At 39.9% G+C, this 13,610-nt stretch overlaps 1 protein-coding gene across 2 annotated transcripts in view; it reads left to right on the top strand.

Annotated features, from left to right (window-relative positions):
* Tmem87a (transmembrane protein 87A) overlaps nucleotides 1–13,610 on the top strand; it is a 47,630-nt gene that overhangs the window by 9,323 nt on the left and 24,697 nt on the right. For both annotated transcript variants that reach the window (XM_005364301.2, XM_005364300.2), the window contains exons 4-9: nucleotides 546–662; nucleotides 2,807–2,860; nucleotides 2,942–2,986; nucleotides 8,217–8,334; nucleotides 11,055–11,116; nucleotides 12,056–12,239. In XM_005364301.2, the coding sequence (XP_005364358.1) occupies nucleotides 546–662; nucleotides 2,807–2,860; nucleotides 2,942–2,986; nucleotides 8,217–8,334; nucleotides 11,055–11,116; nucleotides 12,056–12,239 (580 nt within the window). The remainder of the gene's footprint in view (nucleotides 1–545; nucleotides 663–2,806; nucleotides 2,861–2,941; nucleotides 2,987–8,216; nucleotides 8,335–11,054; nucleotides 11,117–12,055; nucleotides 12,240–13,610) is intronic.

Raw genomic sequence — 13,610 nt, 5'->3', positions numbered from 1 at the left:
CATGCATGTGTGTGTGTGTGTGTCCCAGCACACTGGAGGAGGTTAGAAGGAAGCTTTTAGGAGTTGGCTCTCCTTCCACCGTGGATTCTAGGGATTGAGCTCAGGTTGTCACACATTCCCTTCTGAGCAATCTTGCTAGCCATCATGTAATCTTTCACGAGAGAGAACGAGAGGGAGTGAATGTATGTGTATGTGCACTGGTGTGCCTGTGCATATCCAGGCTTATGTGTGCAGGCTAAACGACAGCTTCAGGTGTTCAGATGCCCTCCACCTTGTGTTTTCAAAACAAGGTCTGTCGTTGGCCTGGATCTCATCAAGCAGGCTAGACTGGCTGGCCAACCAGTGAGCCCCAGGACCCTGCCTGTCTCCACCTCTCATACACTAGGGTTGCAAGGACTGCCCTCTACACCCAGCTTGTTTCCCCAGGCCTCTCCTGTTGGTTTTAAAGTGGCAGTTTTATTTGTACTACGGTTTGATTCTTTGTTGTCTTCTAACCTGATTTGCAACAGGTGAGCTAAAACTTCGTATCTTCCTTGTTTTTCTAGGCAACTGAAGTAGACACATATTTGGAAAAAAATCTCAAGGACAAAAAAGGCTTATCTGGGAGATACCAAACGTCATCAAAATTATTTCAGAACTGTAGTGAACTCTATAAAGCCCAGGTAACCTCTGACAGTGGTTGGAAGAAAATAGACGAGGTGAAAAAAGTAATGTCTGAATTTCCCCTCCTATGGCCATTGTTTATATGATAGATCGTTCCTCTAGAAGAGATCTTCCTGTTAAGAAGATCACTGTGATCTGTTCACAGCAGATTCTTGTGAAAGTTACGTTGCTGTATTTCTTAATGTTGGATTGCATAGCTTCGAGTTCATTCATGCTGTGCAGTTATCACTGTCCCTTGTCACTGTCGTCCTGCTAACCTGAACTCGGTACTCACTCAGGAGCCAGTCATCTCCTCCTGCTCCTCATTATCTACTATTCTGCTTCGTCCCTATGAATGTGACAATCCTGGATACTTCATAGAGCATTTGAGTTTTTGATCTTTTTGATATGGACTTTGTGCTTTCTAGGATCTTCTGTGTTATAGCATGTACCCAAACTTGATCCCCTTTTAGGGCTAAATTCTGTTATATGTACATAGCACATTTTACTTATCTACTCCTCTGTTAATGGTCATTTAGCAAAACAAATTTTAATTCTCTTATTTACTTGATATGTCTTCAGATAATCAGGTTTTAGATTTTATATATCTTAAAGGGCATTGCTACTTTATGATTGAATTTTACACCTTTGTGTAAAGAAGAGTGAATAATATATAGAGAGGTAAATAATATGATTCTACATTTATTAGCTTACATAAATATGTAATCTCATGAATGCTATTTTTATTTAAATTCTATTTTTTTAAAGTTTGTGAACTTCATGTGTGTGTCTATATAAGCCTATACTGTGTATGTTGGTGCACTTGTCCATCCATGTGCATGCAGAGGCCAGAGATTGACATCAGGCTGTCTTCATTCACTTCTCTACCTTATTTCATATAATTTTACTGTATTTTTTGAGACAGTATTGCTCATTGTACCTAGCACTTGCTACTTTAGGTAGATGGGGTGGCAAGTAAACCCCTGGGATCTACTTGTCTGTGCTTCCCCCATCCTGGGGTTACATACTACGTCACCATGCTTGGCTTTGTATGTGGTTGCTGAATCTCCAAACTGGGGTCCTCATGCTTGAGCATCAAGCACTTTTCCCACTGAGCTATTGCCCAGGCCTGAAATTCATTTTTTATCCTTTAGAAACAGGAGCTAACACGGTATTTGGATGGAAAATTTTAAAGTGTGTAGAAAAGCTTTAGAGGTATTGAAAAGTTATTGTTATTGGGGTTTTGTCGTTGTTGTGTGTTCTGTTTTCGAGGCAGGTTTTTCTCTGTGTAGCTCTTGCTGTCCTGGAGCTCACTCTGTAGACCAGGCTGCCCTCACAGAGAACCGCCTGCCTCTGCCTCCCGAGTGCTGGGTTTAAAGGCGTGCTCCACCACCTCAGGTAGTTCTTGTTACTGTTGACAGCGGCTTCACTCTGTCTTTGCTGCATTTGCTTAGATATGTTTAGCAAACTGCTATACAGTAGCATATAGTTCAGCAGAGGTAGGTTTTCTGTTCAGTCACTAAAGTAATGGGTAGACGATTGTAATTAAATAACAGATAAATGAATGAAGTAATTGATAATTAAATTGTGAGTTTTATCTTAGTTTAGACTTTATGGAGTAAGTAGGAAAAGAGAAGTTTAAAGATGGTTCAAAATTGATGGCAAACAGAAGAAACTGACATTGAGTAATTTACTATCTTTTCTTTAAATTCACTCCTTCAGCTGGAAGGGTTGGTTGGATTTGATTGTAAAAAGACTTGCTGCGTCTTGTCACTCTCAGGTCTGCTGTCGTCTCTCCAGAGTCATAGGGCACACTGTCTTCCAGTCTATTGTACAATTCAGTTACCGAGGAAGGGAAATACAACTACTGATATTTTAAGCTTCGTTTTGTTGATTTGAATGAGAGGGACTCTGCTGCCCTTCTCTGCTCCAGACATGTGGCTTCTGTCTAAGGCTTTGGCATTCTGGGTTACCTTCCGCGTGGAAAGACTAGGGCCAGTTGGGGCATGTTATGCCTAGCAGGGTTTTCTTGTTTGTAATTAATTGCAACTTTTGTTGTCTGTTGATGCTGTTACTATTTTTTTTTTACTGTATTATATGTTTTTCATGAACCATTTCTAGGTATTTTGAACTTTTACTAAAAAAATATTTAATTTTTTTATAGAGCTTTTCTGGGGATCTTATGCATCGACTCCCTCTTTTAGGAGAAAAACAGGAGGTAATTATTTTTCCTTACATATTTCTGAGAACAATGTAAAAACTGTGAAGTAATTTTCTGTCTTCTTTTTTTTAATTGAAGGCTAAGGAGAATGGAACAAATCTTACCTTTACAGGGGACAAAACAGTAAGTATTTGGGCATTTGGGGCATTAGCATGTATGTTTGATGTTCAAATAGTTTTCTTTTGGTGTTGTAACATTTAAGATGGAAATCAAGACCAGAAACTGCACACCAAAATGGTGGTAATGGTTGTTTCTAGATTATACTATGTATGGTTTTTATTCTTTATATTTTCTAGAATTTTTTTGCACTTATTGATTCTCTGAACTTCACATCCTGCATCGTGATCCTGTTATCTACATATTCTTTCCTATTCACTTTCTACCCTTGCAACTCCCCCCCCCATAAAATAAATAAAGTAAAAACCAACAAAAGCCAAGCGGTGGTGGCACACACCTTTAATCACAGCACTTGGGAGGCAGAGGCAGGTGGGTCTCTGTGAGTTTGAGGCCAGCCTGGTCTACAGAGTGAATTCCATGACACAGGAGTGCTTCACAGAGAAATCCTTTCTTGGGAAACAAACAAACAAATAAACACCCCCACCCCCCAAAAAAAATCCAAGCAAGCAAACAAAAAAAAGAACATGGAAGCTGTAGTGTGACACAGTGGTTCACAGTGTAATCTTCAGTCCACACATCTTTTTACCTGTAAGTGTTCACTGCAATGAGCCACTGGTCTGTTCAAGGCCTCTGGCTTCTACACCCTCAGTACTGGGCCCTCACTGAGTCTCCTCTTGGATATTCTGCTGTTGCCTTGTTTTGTGGAGAGCCTTCACCTGCTCCAGCAGTTCATAGATGAGGCGGGTGTTGTGGTGGGACAACTTAGAGCCTTAGTTCTGGGCCTGGATGGTAGCTGGGTTAGATCCCTCATTGCCACCCAGGGCAAGCTCTCCAGCACTGCCCAAGCTAACTCACCCACTGCAGCAGGCAGCAAGGAGTGGGGCCATTTCTCCTGCTCCCACAGTCTCGGGCCAGCTCACCTGCTCCCACGCCTCCAGGCTCAGCTCTACTGTTTTGCCCAGACGAGGTACAGGTCTCACTCTCCCGAGTGCTGCAGTTGGTGAGGTGCAGGGCCATCTCTCCCACCTGAGGTTTTCTTTTTCCTTTTTTTAAACAACATAACCTCTATCACTTTGGGAATCCTTCCCCTCTGCCAATAAATATTTGTAAACAAGAAGAAACTAGTTCAAAGAAATTTAAACTCAGTCAGAAATTAATTGGAAGAAACTTTAGAAAATTGAAGTAAAACCAAAATCTAATTACGCTTTTTATATTACAGTTGTGTGAGGCTCATCTATAACTATTTCCTGGGGCCGGAAGAGATTACTCTGTAATAGCAACACTGCCCTTCCAGAGGCCCCAAGTTATTTTTGGTTCCCAGTACCTGGCTGAGCTGGCTCACAACCACCTGTAACTCTAGCCCCAGTTACTCCTTTCTGACCTCTGCTGGCCTCTACTGGTAACTGTACACACTTGGCCACAGACACATAAGATTTTTCAAAAAAGAAATATATAACTAAAAGTTCTGGGTTGCAGCATCATAGGGAAAGTGGGCAAGCAAAAGATAAGACCACAAAACCTGGAAAGAACAAGGCTAAAGGGGATAGTGGGAGGAAACGAGCTTTGCAAGGCTTTTGTGTGCTAGAGCAGGACATGTGCTTTGAGGAGACTGTAACTAGCTTTCGTGCCCGCTGGTCACAGTGAAGTGAAGACTTGCTCCAGTCTGAAAGGACTAGGACTGGACCTTTTCTCTTTACCTTTTTATTTAGCTCCTGATGTTTTAGGAAGTCTTGTTAAAATAGTAGCCAGCTACTCAGCTACAGAAACACAGACTTGGCAGTGGCTGTAGCTCAGTGGTAGAATGCTCACCTGGCATCTGTGAGGTCCTAAATTCAGCCTCCAGAACTGAAAACAATGAAAGGAAGGAGTCAGTCAGGCACATAAACAAACGCAGGCGCTGGTAGCCACACAGGACAAAGTATATAGAATTTACAAAAATATTTCAGAAAAGCCACTTCAGAACACCCACCCTCTCCAACCTCCCACCATCAGTGAAGGGCCAGGATCTTCTTTCATCCTCAAAGTTCTGTTTTCAATAAAAAACTGTGAGCGATGCCAAGAAAGAAAATGGCAAGTTTATCTTTTTTTGTTGTTGTTGTTTGTTTGTTTGTTTTTTTCGAGACAGGGTTTCTCTGTAGCTTTTGGTGCCTGTCCCAGAACTAGCTCTTGTAGACCAGGCTGGTCTCGAACTCCCAGAGATCTGCCTGCCTCTGCCTCCCGAGTACTGGGATTAAAGGCGTGCGCCACCACCACCCGGCTAAAATGGCAAGTTTAAATGGAATTTTTAGAAAGCTTTTGAAGACATTTACACATTAGATGAAGGAAAGACTTTGAACTTTTAAAATGTTCTCAAAAGAATGAAAGGAAAAAATGAACAAAACACAAAAGAAACCAGGAAGAAGCAGATACAAGTTCTAAAAAGAACTAAGTAGGAATCGCAAAGCTGAGACACATATAGTAACTTATGGCTGTAAGTGCTGTAAACCAGCCCTTGGGAGGCTGAAATAGGACGGGTCCATTACATTTGAGGCCAGCTTGGGAAAATGGATGGCATTCTGTCACAAAACAACAGAATGGAAGCCAAGAAGCTGAAAAGAGCATTGACTAAAGTGAAAAGGTGAGGAGAGGCTGTCACTGTTGGAGCAGGTAGAAAAAGAATTCTTTCAGAGTGGATCAGTGGAGTTCCCTGTTGAGAGGTCTAGAGAGAGTGAAGAGTGAAAGCAAATGAACAAAGTCTTGAACACCTCTGCATCCAGTGTGTGGATCTTGTAGCATGAATTTCTAGGATTGGGGTGCTCACAAGATTCTAAGTAGGAGTGAACAAACAAGGTGTTATGCCTGTAAGTTATAATGTGATTGATTGACAAAAATGAAGTACTAATACGTGCTATAACATAGATAACTGAAAACTGAGACCAGCCAGATGTTAAAAGACAGACACTGTTTAATTCATCCCATTGATTAGAAATGCCCACAGCAGAAAACTCTGTGAAAGCAGAGAGTAGATGAGTTGTTCCACGTGGTGGTGGGGGAGGGAGAGATGGAGTATTATTTGTAGAGCTGGGTATTGTGGCAGGTGTGTGGAGTCCCAGCTACTTAGGAATCTGAAGCAAGCACAGGTTAAAGATCAGCCTGAGAGACCTTGTCTCAGAAAAAGTTTTGGTGTCACATTCCACTGAATTATGTTATTCTCAGTAACATGGTTAAAATTATGACATGTGAAATTTACTTCAATTAATAAAAACAAACAATAGTTAATAACTGCTTATCTGATAGGTTTGTTAAGACTGAACATGTAGCAAATGTTACATCCCTATCAGAGTGTGTGGAATATAGGTGCTTCTTTTGCAAGATTAAAAATCTGTAACTCTGAAAGCCAAGTCCTAGACTATGAAAATTAGTCAGAACATTTTGAAATTTATAAGAGGTAATTTTAAGACGTAAGAAATTAATAGCAGAGCAGTTTATTACACTAATTAGTTAATGACTAAGTTCAGGAAAGGTTCAGTAATTGTGAGTAATAGAACATAGGACGCTTATGACTTTGAAGTTATACATTTCCCGGTATCCTCCTTGAGGAGAGAGACCGGCAGAGATCCTAGTATGGCTTCAACATGGCTTACAGTTGTTACTGAAATTACTAGTGAATGTAGAGTTGAAGGATGTATCTGCTTTCTTGGACTTGGAATTGTGTCATGGAATCTATTGCATTCTAAGTTTCCTGGGTTGATTACTAGAGGGTAAACATGATTCCACTGGGTTAAGCATGATTCCACATTTTATCAATGTGTAAAATCTGTGGGGTTTCATTAGGTCAGTAATGCTTACCTGGAGATCTCTGGATAAAACCTTTTCCTTTTAAGACCACAGTAACCAGCTGAAGGTCTAAATAGTGGTACCTCCTTTCACAGTTGAAGAGGAGACCAATGGTTTTCCTCCATGGTAAGCGCCAGTGCTTACTTACTGAGCTAGGGTCTCCTGATATGATTTGTGGAATTTAAAATCAGGTCAGGTTGGAGAGGTCTCAGCAAGACTAAAGCTGAGACAGGTTTATTGCAGCAATCAGACTTTTTTTATACCTTTGTCAGAATATAATAGTGGTTGCCAGGAAGAATACATTGCCAGGATACAATGATGTTTGCAAGCTATACAGGGTATACAAGATTAATGTCTAAGACTCATAAGACTATTTCTGTCAGACTCCACTGGCTTCTAGGGAATGGAATGCAGAGATACACAGGTGGTCTGGATGCTTCACTGCTGAGGGGGTGCCCGGTTTCTCAGGAACTGAAAGGCGTATGGTGCCCCAGGAGCCACAGATTCTAACTTGAAAAATCCATGATACATACCCCTTTTTTGCGGGGGTGGGAGGGTTGCAGTTCAAGACGGTTTCTCTATAGCTTTGAAGCCTGCTCTGTATACCAGACTGGCCTCAAACTCACAGAGATCCACTTGTCTCTGCCTTCTGAGTGCAGGGATTAAAGACATTCACCACCACCAACCAGCCAATGCATACCTCTTAAGGCAGCTAGACCAGGCCAACTCCACGGTTCTCTGCACCTCCACATCTCCCTTATCTTTATATTTTAATCTTGTTTGTAGAGACTCCTGAGTGAGGAAATCAAGGGTTACTATCTCTTAGCTTCAAGGACTGTTAACTACGCTGACTAAAGAGGCAGTAATTTAAAGAGACAAAAATCACTGCCTTCCCATCCACCTAGAGTAAGTTAAGGTGAAAGTTTTTATTTAAATGTGAGACCATGTCAACATAGATTCTGTTAGCTTGGAAAAGGGAATTTGGTTCAGGAGAGAGTGTGTTTATACTCATACATATGAGTTTTTTTTCTGTATTGACATCAAGAATGTTTTTGTGATGCAATCTTTATTTTAAATTAATTTCATAATAGATATATAAAATATAATTATTCTAGCATGAGTTAAAAATTAAACTCAATGATTTTTAATTGTTTTTTCTTTGTAAAAAATAAATATGTTAAATTTAGACCTTTGTATGGCAAGAATGCAGAGGACTGTGTTTTGTCAATTCATGATCTTGCCTACTTTGCCTTGTGCTCACAAGCTTGTCTTGCGTATGATGGCCATTTCAGTGAATGAAAGCTGACTTACTCCACTGCATTTCTGGGCTGTATTCTGGAGCAGTGTTTTCATACTGTATTATTAACTTGTGCTCTGAATTATTGAGACTTGAAGTTTTGATGCCCCATTTCCTCCCTAGGCATTGCATGAACCATTGCAGACTTGGCAAGATGCACCCTACATTTTTATCGTGCACGTTGACATTTCGTCCTCAAAGGAACCACCAAAAGAAGATGCACTGAGTAATCTTTTTATCAGTAAGTTCAATTCATAGCTTTAAAAATAGCTGATTTTCTGTTTGTTTCATGCATGATTGATTTGAAGTGGGAAATGTAGAAATATTTTTGTACATCTAGGTGTAGCCCACACACTTTCTATGGATAGATACTTGGCTTTATTTTACTTTCTTTGGCTCTCTTGCTATGAATATTTTAAGTGTTCTTTAGTATTTTGAAGTATACTTTTAAATCTTGATTTCAAATTTCTTAATATTAAAAGTTTTTCTTTCTTTATTTCTAAGATTTATTGCAAAATTATATGTCTAAGAGCAGTTCTGCCCATGTGAGTTCAGGCTCCTGTTGTAAGACTCCCCACATGGGTTCTAGGTTCTGAACTCCAGTCTTCTGGAAGAGGAGTTTTTCCTCTTACCTCCTGAGCCATCTTTCCAGTTCTCAAGAATTTCCTTACCTTCCTTTCTTCTGTAGCTATATAACTCTCAGAATCTTTACCTGGGATTTTGCAGTAACTGTTGTAGTTTCTCTGGTTTTCTATTTTTGGTTTTAATTTGTTCTGTGTAGTTTCCTTCCCGATCCTTGCTCTCAGTAGAGTATTGAGTAGAAATGATAGCAGCTATTCTGATTTAATTGATATATTTCACCATTAAATAATACTGTTTACTATAGTTTTTTTCCCCTCAAAATACTCTTACTTGGACAAGGATATCCTTGTTTCTGAACTTACTGAGTATTTTCATCTTTTTTTTTTAATGCTAAGAAAGGACACAATGGCATAATTGTATACATATTAAAATTAACAAATAGGCCAGACATGGTGGCATTTATCTATATAATCTTAGCTCTCCAGAACCCAAGGCAAGAGTATTATAAGTTCAAGATCCAATCAGGGATACCTCGCAAGTTCCAAGACAGTCCAGACATAATTATGAGATCCTGTCTCAAAACAAGATCATATAAGCTTTTTTTGTTCATGTGATGTTTGTATTAATTGGTTTCAATTTTAGACCATTCTTTATTTTTTGCTTGGTCTCAGACTTGCAGCAATCCTTCCCCAGCTTTCCAAATGCTGAGAGTATAAGTCTGGGCCACCACATGTGACTTCCTTCACCCTCTCATTAAAGTCTTTGATGGAACCAGGCATCAAAGTCATGACTCCTCTATGTTTAAGGTGCTACGATTATAGTCAAGCACCAAACCCAGCTAATTCAGAAATTCGCTCATCAGTCATTCCTAGAATTTATTCAACTCTTTTATCAGTGACAGTTTTTAAACCATCAGTCTTTTATTGAGACAGCATCTCATGGCTCAGACTGGCTTCAAACTTTCCCAGAACTCTCAAACTTTCCTGCTTCTCCTTCCAGATGCTCAGATTGTACCAATATGACTAGCTCAAAGCAGTTAATCTTATGATCAGTAGAGTTTCAATGAGGCAGATTTCTGATTTATCTTGTAGATAACACTTTTTGTTTTTGTTCCTATTTATTCAAATTTTTACAAAATGTTTGATAGTAAGTTCTGGAAAAGTCAGTTCAAGTTTGATAAACGGTGCTGGGTTTTGATCTGAACTTGTATGGATTCTTGTTGGTTTGGTTTTCATTCCTAAATGAAGATACTGCTTATATAATTAGGGAGCTACTGGATTGTCTTTATGTCTTATTTTACCAGGGATGGTGTATCACTTGTATAAATTATTATGATTTTAAGCTTTTTAAAAAGTACTCTTCATTTTTAAAGTGATATCTGACTTGAAAGATCATAAAAATAAGTTAAAAAATAGGGAGATATAGTAAAGATGGACAGAAGACAAGAATATTAGGAATATATTGAAAGAAGTATACCAAGAGTGTTTGGAATTTAAAGGAGGTGGGATGGTTCTGGATGGAAGCTTGAGGATGGCTTTGTGAAGGAATGTCATTTCGTCTGGTCTTCAGGGCCGTGAGTATGGGACTGAGGGGGTCGTCTGTAAAATGCTCATGAAGTGTTTACAAGGAGGACCCCCAGCTCTGTTCCCAGAACTCACAGGAACAAGCTAGGTGTGGCAGTGTGCGCTTGTATCACCGCATGGCAGGGGTGGCGGGGAGAGGTGGGTTGGGAGGGGGGATAGGCAGAGTCCCTTGGGCTTACTGGTCAGCCAGTCTACCTGACTTGGTGCTTTCTAGGCCAGTGAGAGAGACCCTGTCTCAAAAAGAAGGTAGTGGGGGAAGCAGGCATAGCACCTGAAGAGTCTACAAACATGAACACACAAGTGCTTTCTTTTTTTTTTTTTTTTTCCTTTGAGTTCTGATTTAATGCTCCAAGTGCTTTCTAACAAGCACAAATCCATTGCTCACACACACACAGAGAATATGAATCTGGAAGAGGACTTTCCCACTTAAGACTGGAGTGTGAACCAGACATAGTGGCACACTTAATCCTTTAATCCTTGGGATTAACCCTTGGGAGGCAGAGGCAGGTGAATCTCTGTGTTTGAGACCAGCCTGGTCTTCAGACCGAGTTCCAGGACAGCTAGAGCTATGTAGTGAATCTCCGTCTCAAAACAAACAAACAAAAACACTAGGTTGTGGATGAACCATGAGACTAATTCATGGATTTCAAAGTTACTGTATATATCTAATGTACTAATCACCATGATTGAAATGCTTAAAAGTGAGTTGATGAAACTTTTACTAATTTAATAAAGTAAACATTTGTCGGGGTTATTGTTTAATTACTGAATCTACCAAATTAATTTGCTTTGCCAGTGACTGTTGAAGTAAAGGGTCCCTATGAATACCTCACTCTTGAAGACTACCCACTGATGATCGTGAGTCAGCATGTGCTTTTAACCTTGATAAATTAATTTAGCATGAAACTTAATTTAGTAAGAAAATTGTCTGTTTTGTAGCTCTGTCTCATTAAAGGATTATTCCTGTGCTGTATAGAAATTTTTACTTTGAGGTTTAACTTTTTTCCTTTTGAAATAGATTTTCGTATTTTATATTATGGGTATGAGTGTTTTGCTATTTGTCTGTTTATCACATGAGAGCCTAGTGCCTGCAGAGATCAGATGAAGGCATCTGATATGCTGGAGCTATGGTTGAGGATGGTTGTGAGCCCCATGTGGGTGTTGGGAACCGAATCCAGGTCCTCTGCAAGAGCCGTAAGTGCTGAGCCATCTCCCCAGAGAGTAACTTCAACAGAGTAAGTGTAGCCCTGTGGGCCTCGTTTATCTGTAAAATGAAAGGTCGGTGACTATTGTAGCTATGGACAGTATCGCAGGGCACACCTTGCTGTAATCTAGCCCTGAGCCCACTCACGTGATAAGGATGAATCTTTATAATGTAAGTGTTCAAACTGTGGTTAGCCTGTGCTGAGAGATCCTTGTCTATTGGCAGACTTGTGTTCAGAGCTGTTCTCTCTTCCTTCCCCTTTTATAGTTTTCCATTTTAGTTGTGTTCCATTGTCTCAGGATTCTGCATCCCAGCTTGCCAGGCCTGTTTTTTTTTCGTTTTATTGCTGGGTTTTGAGCAGTTAATGCAAGGAACAGGCATTCTTGAGAACAAGTTCTTCTGTAGTCTCCTCTGTTCAAAACTAGATCATTCTTTATTGTTTGTTAGTATTGTACACTAGAAATATAATTTTTTTCCAAAAGAAGGTAAAATCTATTTTTGTGGTTTGTTATACCATATGTTGATTTTTAAATCTAAATATTTGGTTCTTGGTCCTAATTCTCCTTTTTATTTCATTCCCAATTGGATCACAGTTTTTCATGGTGATGTGTATTGTGTACGTCCTATTTGGTGTTCTCTGGCTGGCATGGTCTGCTTGCTACTGGAGAGATCTCCTGAGAATTCAGTTTTGGATTGGTGCTGTCATCTTTCTGGGAATGTTTGAGAAAGCTGTGTTTTATGCAGAATTTCAGAATATCCGATACAAAGGAGAATCAGGTATGTTAAAGAAGTGCCATTTAAAAAATTATATTTGTTTATTTTGTGTATGTGTGAGGATGCATGTGTTATGACACGGTCCATGTGCCTGTGGAGGTCAGAGGACAACCAAAGGGAGTCAGTTCTTTCCTTTCACCATGCATGTCTTTGGAGATTGAACTTAGGTTGTCGGGTTTGGCATCAAACACCTTTATCTGCTGAACCATCTCACCAGACCCAAATTTGCCCCCCCCCCAAGATTTATATTTTTAAAATAATCTGTATTTGAGGACGGATGTATTTCATGCACATAAGTGCAGGTGCCTGTGGAGACCAGAAAGATGAGATCCCCATGGAGCCAAAGTTATAGGCAGTTATGGGTCACCCAGTGTGAGCAATGGGAGCCACTTAAGTCTTCTCCAAGAGCAGTACGAACGCTTAACTGCTGAGCCATCTCTACAGCTCCAAATTTGGCATTTTTTGATGATGGTTGAGGTGCATGGCAACATCTCTCAAGTCAGCAGTGGTTACATAGGTCTACTTTTCCAAAGTTCTTATTAAAATAACCACAACAGAATCACCGTCATTGTGACTGTTTCTCTTAATATTATAGTTCAAGGATACAATGATACAAGAATAATTTCATATTTCTTAAATCCCAGTTGTCATTGATAGCCAAGCCAACATTAAAAAAGAAAGTAAACAATGCCAGTTTAATTATAAGATGGCACTGATTGCAAGACACGTAGATTTTTTAAAAATATTTATTTATTTATTATGTATACAATATTCTGTCTGTGTGTATGCCTGCAGGCCAGAAGAGGACACCAGACCCCATTACAGATGGTTGTGAGCCACCATGTGGTTGCTGGGAATTGAACTCAGGACCTCTGGAAGAGCAGGCAATGCTCTTAACCTCTGAGCCATCTCTCCAGCCCAAGACACATAGATTTTTGTGCCCGTGTGTTTGGAATGCATCTTAGACTTGATAAAATGCAGTAATACCAAGGAAATGGGAATATGCTTATGATTTGATGAGGTTGACTGCTTATTACAAATTACTTGGTATTGTAGACTATTGAGATGGTTTTAGTTTTCTTTCAGACTATTTGTTCACTAATAATTATTGTTGCAAGATATGAAGACTAGAAAATAGAAGATGTGAATTGAAAATTATGCACGTGCACCAGGGTACACGTGTATGCTTTCCACGTATAGCTGTATTTCATTTGCAAAAGTAAATGGTGGGGCCGGGCGGTGGTGGTGCACGCCTTTAATCCCAGCACTCGGGAGGCAGAGGCAAGCGGATCTCTGTGAGTTCGAGACCAGCCTGGTCTACAAGAGCTAGTTCCAGGACAGGCTCCAAAACCACAGAGAAACCCTGTCTCGAAA

This window comes from Microtus ochrogaster (assembly GCF_000317375.1).
Source record: "Microtus ochrogaster isolate Prairie Vole_2 chromosome 14 unlocalized genomic scaffold, MicOch1.0 chr14_random_1, whole genome shotgun sequence".
NCBI classification, from domain to species: Eukaryota; Metazoa; Chordata; class Mammalia; order Rodentia; family Cricetidae; genus Microtus; species Microtus ochrogaster.
The sequence above is the reverse complement of the archived record's forward strand: the minus strand, read 5'-3'. Positions and strand labels throughout refer to the sequence as shown.